The sequence below is a fragment of the Sinocyclocheilus rhinocerous genome, unplaced genomic scaffold, assembly GCF_001515625.1.
Source record: "Sinocyclocheilus rhinocerous isolate Xijiao unplaced genomic scaffold, SAMN03320098_v1.1 scaffold289, whole genome shotgun sequence".
In the NCBI taxonomy this organism is placed as follows: domain Eukaryota; kingdom Metazoa; phylum Chordata; class Actinopteri; order Cypriniformes; family Cyprinidae; genus Sinocyclocheilus; species Sinocyclocheilus rhinocerous.
In genome coordinates, this window is record NW_015636845.1 from 1,415,544 (window position 1) to 1,423,775 (window position 8,232).

General features: G+C 37.4%; 1 protein-coding gene across 5 annotated transcripts in view; it reads right to left on the reverse strand.

Annotated features, from left to right (window-relative positions):
* Positions 1 to 8,232, reverse strand: part of LOC107748151 (lysine-specific demethylase 6A-like) — a 73,745-nt gene that overhangs the window by 44,777 nt on the left and 20,736 nt on the right. For 2 of the 5 annotated variants that reach the window (XM_016562833.1, XM_016562837.1), the window contains exon 6: positions 6,370 to 6,414. The exons of the other annotated variants lie outside the window; for them this stretch is intronic. In XM_016562833.1, coding sequence (XP_016418319.1) covers positions 6,370 to 6,414 — 45 coding nt within the window. The remainder of the gene's footprint in view (positions 1 to 6,369; positions 6,415 to 8,232) is intronic. 5 annotated transcript variants of the gene reach the window in all.

An 8,232-nucleotide genomic window follows, 5' to 3' on the forward strand; every position in this document is an offset into this window, starting at 1 on the left:
CTCGCGTCCGGTGTAGACACGGTGAGAGCCACGCAGATGCACGTGAACACTAATTTCTGTTCACTTCTGCGTCTATTTGTGCCTGAAATACTGTGCTCTGCAAGTATCCTTGTAAACGCAGTTGCTTATGGTTTAGGTGAAGGGAAACAATTGAGAAAGAAAATGGATGTGTAACAGTATATTGGTTTACAGCAGTTTAATGTTCCTGAGGCTTTCCGTGTTATGAATGTTAATCAAACAAAACAAATAGGGATGTAATGATTCACTCAACTCACGATTCGATTCACGATTTTGATTTCACTATTCGATTCACGATTTTTTTTTTTTACAAAATGAGATTTAAGACAAATTATAAATTAAATGTGTCCTTTTATTATTGCTTAGACAAAATACTGCACGTTTCTTTGTGAAATTGAAATATAACACTATAATAATATACTAATATAGCACTTGCATATTATTGCTCTTTTGTTGGTTTTGATTGCTTCTATTGTCCTCATTTGTTAGTCGCCTTGGATAAAAGCGTTTGCTAAATAACAAAATTTAAATTTAATGTAAATGTAAATAACAAAACTAAATTGAAAATTTAAAACAAGCCCCAAATCAAATAAATAAGTAACACAAATAAAATAAATCTCTTCATATAAACAAACCAAGGCTTTGTCTGTGCTCTTTCCATGTAAAAGTAGAGGCAACCACTGCATTTTAATCATGATCCAAACAATGATGCTACATACATGCAACATGAGCAGTTTTTAATCTAAATTACGCTGTATAATTTCTAAATTTGAAGCAAAAACAGAATGGTTTGACTGTAAACAAAACAGCGCTGCACTTATGAACTTTAATATGCAGGGCTCCAGACTGCGACCATTTTTTCTGCCTGTGCGACTAAATTTTGTGTGCGGTCGCACTGGCGCGACCACCGCGTTGGTCAACTCATAAGCGCTTCAATTTCTGTTGCATATGAGAAACATCAAAGGGCAAACGAAACTGAAAGCATAACGAAACAGCGCTTAGAGAGTATACATACTCAGCTACAGCAAAAATGACGTGCATATTGAGGAAACGATGGACGGTTTTCAAGCGAAAGTCAAGTAAAAGACCGCTTCTTAAACCAGAGAAGGTGAACATGCTGGTATTCTTGTGGGGTGAGTCTGGAGCCCTGATATGCATTTTACAGAGGCAAGAGGAAAAGAAAAAATACCATCGAAAGACAGTAAGTTCCCCTCAGACATACATTCATATAAACTCCTACCCCTAACTGAATCGCGATTTGTTTAGCATTTCAACCGATTTGAACCGTCACATATTTGAATCGATTTTCAACCGGCTCGCGGTTAATCGTTGCATCCCTAAAAACAAAACAAAGAAAAATTGTAGCTTTAATACAGATTTATTCAATTTAATTTATACAGTGAAGACGTGCAATGTTATTTTACATTTGATTAGGGCTGCCACTAACGACTATTTTTATTCCGATTAATCTATCGACTAATTTATCGATTAATCTAAACGATTAATTTCCCACAAAAAAATCAACAATTTTACTTAAGAATATTTTATTAAACTATATTTCATTAAACCAAATGAAATCCCAAAGTAAAAAAGTAAAGTGCAACAAAGTGCAAGAAGCAAGTGTTCATCTCATAGTCCAGGGATCCTCAAATCTGGACCACGAGATCCACTTTCCTGCAGAGTTTAGCTCTAACCCTAATCAAACACACCTGAGCGTCATCAAAACATCAAAACGTGTAAAACAAGACATCAAAATGTGTAAACTCAGAGTGAGGGTTTGAGCTTTTATTTTGAAACCGCTATGTATTCTCCTGTGTTTGCGTAGATTTATAAATGATTTACCTTACAAATCTGATGAAATGGCTCATGTTGCGTTCCCAGATGAACATTTTTTTATTATGAATTTTGCGGGGAAACAAAAGATATTGTGGCCACGAATTATGAGTTCGTTCTCACGACTTAATTTGTTCCCTCATTTTAGTTAAATCATAGGTTAACAAGGGAAAAAATGAATGAAACATGAACAGTAGCCACAAATTAATTAGTCGTATTAATGAATTAACAAGCTGATTGAATGAATTATTAATTTTTTATATCTATTTTTTCAGCAGGACACAGGAGTATTTCACATGTGCCAGTATTTAGTTTCTCTTACCCCGCAGCTCAACATCCAATATAAATGCCTCACTCGTGCTGAAAATATTATTTGCTTTTCTGCCCATTTACAAATGATGTGCGAGTTGCTGTGGAATATTAGGAGAAAACATGAAGATATGAGACAAGAGATCCAACCTGTTCCCAATATTTGATGTTCAAGGACTTTGTATTGTTTCTATTTTAATGTACGTTTAAAGTTTAGATCACATTAAAAGCATAATTTGTACACTGTGAATTATTTGCACAAAAGATTCAGCCCCGTCACAGTCACTCACAGCCCTAATGACTTGCTTGCTTCTTTGCGTCTGCTGCACGTGTTTTGCACATAAGCCACACGTACCCCCAAAACTATGTGGGTACTAACTAGGTGGGGTTCCCCTCGGTCCGTTCACCGCGGGGCCCCCTCAAGCTCGGGGCCCGGTGCGACCGCACCAGTTGCACCCCCCTAAGGACGGCCCTGGCTACATCTCTTTGTCTCTCAACCTTGCTGGCTTTGAAGATCCCTGAATTACAGCGATTGGCAAGTGAGTGAACAAGAATAAGAGAGAAAATGAGAGAGAGAAAATGGGAATCATTTACTAGCAAGCAAGAATCCATGACTGGGTCACATGCTCTAAAGCAGGGGTGCCCAAACTCGGTCCTGGAGGGCCGGTGTCCTGCAGAGTTTAGCTCCAACTTGCCTCAACACACCTGCCTTTAAGTTTCTAGTATGCCTAGTGAGAGCTTGATTATCTGGTTCAGGTGTGTTTAATTGGGGTTGGAGCTAAACTCTTCTAGACACCGGCCCTCCAGGACAGAGTTTGGACACCCTGCTCTAAAGTCACTGCACACTAAAATTAATGATCCAAGTTAGGATTAGGGATGCAACGATACCATTTTTTCAGATCCGATCCAGAAAATTATGAGTATCGGCCGATTCCGATCCGATCCAAGCTCAAGCTTAAACAATCTACTAAATATAGACCACTTCATTTTAATGAAAAATAACAAATGAAAAAATACGTAATCATAATCTATGACAAAAATATGATTATAAATTAGGTTAGTGGATAATTTATCAGCAAAAGTTATTCTAGAAAAATCATGAGTGCACAATTTTATAAAATCTAAACATTCAGTGAAATAACATTATTTAGTGGAGAACAAATAAAAGCGAGTAAGTGTAGGACTAAATCTGGTAAAATGTTACACATTGCTCTTTGTACTGTTGTAAAATACATTAATGAAAACAAATAAATGCATTTATATATAATAGGGTTGGGCGATGTCTACCAAATTGGCATCTGCCGATGTCTACAGTGAAACATCGTGATGGACGATGACATCGGGGGGCGGGGCGGGGTTAGGGGTGTGCCCGTTATACGGAGCCACTAAAATGTTAGCCGCTTGCTAGCGGTAGCCTGTTGCATTACAGTACATGAAAGTTCACTTACCACATACACTGAGTAAGGAGAAATGTCTGATAGGATGGAGAATGATTTGCAGATCCTGAGCACCAATGACAAACATCTAATCTTGTCAAATGTGTGGTAAGTACTGCCGCTCCATAGTATAGAGTCCTTGTGATCGCAAATCTCAAAAGTGAAAGTGAAAGTAAAATGAGAGCACGCAATCGAAAGCGGTTTCAATAACGGCTCCCTGATGCCCGCAATTTATATACAATCTCCTATACTTACCCAACGATATAATTACAAGAAAAAGTATTGAAATATTTTTTTATCCTCCCATCTCGTAGGCTATTTATTCCCTTTAGGGTTTCCGTAGTAAACTTCATTTTCTTTCCGAACACGGAACTGGGATGCGGCGGATTGCGGGAGAGGGTGGGGCTTAACATCGTGATGTCTGTCAGCCATTGGCGATGGATGAGGGCATCGTCTATTGGTCCAACCCTAATATATAAATATATACTATAAAATTAATGGAGGCAGCAACATAGATAGTCTTATCATATATTGCTGCCTCCATTACTGTGCTATACATTAGATTATTAATAGCCTTTCTTTTTCTGTCCTATCATAGGCCTTTTCTTTTAACAGTTTTAAATTTCAGTTACTGTGCGCTCTTGAAGAGAGTTTCATCATGTTGACTGTCATAACTGAACGTGACACTCAGTTTGAATGCTGAATGATGACAGACAGGCGCAGCGGGAAGAAGAGTTTACGTGAACTTGAATTTAACGACTTAAATATTCATCTGTACCTCACATTAAACTATGGAATGGCTTCAGATCACTTGGACTTTGACTTTATGATGCTTTATAATGTTTTTGTGCTTTCGTGGGGCTTAACAATAACACAGAATAGTTTTCGCACAATATCGGATTTGGATCGGTCTCGTCTGACAGATACCCGATCTGGCAGAAAATGTCAGTATCGGAGCCGATACCGGTACTAAGTATCGGATCGATGCATCCCTAGCTACGATCAATAGGATTACTTGACCTAAAGGACAAAAACGTGAAAGATGTTTAGACTTTCAATGAGCAATTGAGTCAAGGACCTGAAAGCTACATGCGACCAAAAAAACACAACTGAACATAATGCTCCAGGTTCAGTAATAGTTATGGTGTGTGCAAAGCTAAATGAATATTCGCATTGTATTGTCGCTCTAGATTACTCACAGAATGTTTTTCATGTCACTCGTGTGAATAGAAACATAGCATAATGCTCTCATCCATTTTCTGATATAACCGGACATGTGAAACCGGACCTGTCAATAAGCTCTTCCCTGATTGGCTTGCGTGACAACGTGTCACATGAATTATCTGCTCAAGCTGAAATTTTTCAACTTGCACGGAAGACACAAATAAGGTGTATATCGCAGATTTGTGGCAACTGCGACGCCCGCCGCAAATTCATGTCTTTGCATTAGGGATGGTAAGATTCACTGATTTGCATTGGTGCATCGGCATAAAAGTTCATGCGAAACATCGGTTTAAAAAAAAGTTTGCATCGGATACAAGTTGACATTTATATCTATAGTTTCTAACATATTTGCATTGGTAAAAAAACGATTTATTTATATATAATTATTAGAAGATGTGCTATACTTTAATTATTTAGAAAGTGACCAATAACTTTCTCCTCTCTAAACCATTTCTTAAGTGTGTTCTCTCATCTCCACTGCTGCTACATGAATATAACGTATCACAACACTATGGAGACCAAGGCGTGCCCTGAGAGTTACATAATATAGATTAACATGGCTGTCTGTCTGAACCAAAGAAATAAAAGTGAACTACCTGTACCATATTGAATTGCATAGATAGCATCATATTTTTTCCCATTGCATCGTATTGCATTGAACTGCATTGTGTTGAATCAAATTGAAATCGGATCGCACCGCATCGTAATGGGGTGATTCGGATCGCATCGCATCAGTAGCTGTTTATATGTATCTTTAATGTATTGTATCGTTGGCTACGCATCAAGACGCGTATTGCTCAGTTATGAAGATGCACACCCCTACTTTGCATTGACTTTGTACGTAATCGACTCATGCGAATAATTAAATTAGCTTTTGGTGTGCACACTACATCAACAGCATCTGTGACATTTTACATCACCATAGGAAAAAAATTGACACTCAAAAACATGCCTTTACCGTAATTTTCAACAGGGAAAGACAATGTCCCAGAAAAAGTTCAAATATACAGTTTCAAAAGTACAAAACTTAACTTCACAATCACAAAACTTAAAATCATATGCTTCAGCATGGCACTATGTGATAGAATTGCTAACCAACCATAACCTTGCCTGTGCAATGATATCAATTATCCATTAAGCACTTTTTACATGGCACAAACTGCCTACAGGCATTAGAGGAATAGCCACTGCATCCACCTAAACAAGTAAACACTAATCAAAAGGACGATTTACAAAGAATTTCTTTAAAAGAAAAAAAAATTACATTTCACATAATAATGTAAGAGCTTTAACAAATACTAGCTTGTCATTGTGCTTTCAACCCCAGCTACTTACAAAAGCAGCATACATTCCCATACCAACCGTTTAATGATGCAGATGGTCTATTTCTATCAGCTATCAACATGTCATTCCTTTTTTATCCATTATACACAATGTACTTCTATATGTGCCAAGTTAATGCAAATATTCTTGCTGCTTGAGCAAGCTGAACATATCTAACAGAGCATGTCTGAGGCATACCCTTACAAAACCAACATGGTATGCCTACCTTCTCTGTCCAGAATGGGCATCTGAGGGGGTGTGCTGCACTGCCCTAAGACAAGGAAAGAGGGGACCTCCAGTAGTAAATATCACAATTGCCAAATCAATACCAATATCCAATCAAATTTTATACGCTATACATTAATATATAAAATTGACCTTAAAACACTATTGGGGAGGGGGGAAAAAGTGGACTGATTCATGAATGAGGGAATGTGATGATTTTCCCATAATCCATTAAGACCCGACCGCCATTCTGTGATGATACAAGATTACCAACTGAACATAATATTGGTCTTTGGCAGATTTTGAATGTTAAATGTAATCTAATGTAACCTGACTAGAGACAGTATAATCATATACATTTAAGTGAATCCTTATGAATCATCAATATTTTTTGGGAAAGTAAAGACAACTTAACTGACCAAAAACATGACGTAAAAAAAAAAAAACTCATTCAATGAGTATGTTCAAAATTTACAGTGACCAATTATGCCAAGCACTGTAAATGCTGAGACAGATATTATACTGAATCCATGAGTAATAAATATTGCATATTTTCAACAAATTTGACTGTTTTAAAGGGGTCATATGATGCTGCTAAAAAGAACATTATTTTGTGTATTTGGTGCTTAAGACCAAGATTCTTTTAACTCATAACTGGACTATGCTGAACATAAATCAAATGGATGTCTTTATCGCATCTTGCAGTAATCACCTAGTGCCTGAGTGTTGCGTTTTTAAGCTTCTAATGAAACAAGTGAGGACAGAGAAGGTCATCAACCGTAAATGAATCAAGTGATCCAAAAATGTCCTTTATCATTGTTTATAAGTGAAAGTGACGTGACATGTGGCCAAGTATGGTTACCAGGAATTAGTGCTCTGCGTTTAACCCATCCTAAGTGCACACACACAGCAGTGAACACACACCCGAAGCAGTGGGAAGCCATTTATGCTGCGGCGCCCGGGGAGCAGTTGGGGGTTCGGTGCCTTGCTCAAGGGCACCTCAGTCGTGGTATTGAAGGTGGAAGAGAGCGCTGTACATTCACTCCACCCACCTACAATTCCTGACGGACTTGAGACTCGAACTCGCAACCTTTGGGTTACGAGTCCGACTCTCTAACCATTAGGCCACGACTTCCCCCTAAAATATGTACAATATCAAAGAACAACAGAAATTAAAAATTTAATTTCACAATGTTTATTAAATGCTTTTGCAACAAAAGTGGATGTCTATTTGTCAACATAGTTGCCACTTCTCCAGCAATGTTTTCTGCTTGACCTTTCCTGCTGTAGCCAGCACTGCCAACTAGCATTTTGGCTGTATACTTGTAGAACGATGCAGACACACCAATACAGAACTAGGAACACAAACAACCATGCTCTAGGTTAATTATAACGGGCCCATTGAACCAAATTCATATCACCTCCTGAGCGAAAGTTTGTGGATCATGTACAAATTGGAAGGCACTCTAAAAACAGTCCACACACACACACTTGTATTTTAGTAGACTACAAACAAAAGGAGAATGAAGAGCCCCTTTACTTTACACAGTGCATGCAGATCGTATATTTAACTGCCATCATTTTGTGGTTTAATCGCATCTCACAACAATCATTTTAATTCAATGAATTGCTTAGCCATACTTTAGACAAAGCCACCAAGAGATACGGTCTCCAAAACAACACTTCAGTTATTCATCGACAGAAAGTGGACAAAAAAAGAATGCACATACTTTCTGCAGTTTTTAACAAAAAAAAAAAAAAAAAAAAAAACAAAAAGAAAAAAAAAAAAAAAAAAAAAAAAAAAAAAAAAAAAAAAAAGAGGAAAAAAAAAAAAAAAATTTATATTACTTTTAAGAGAGTTTCT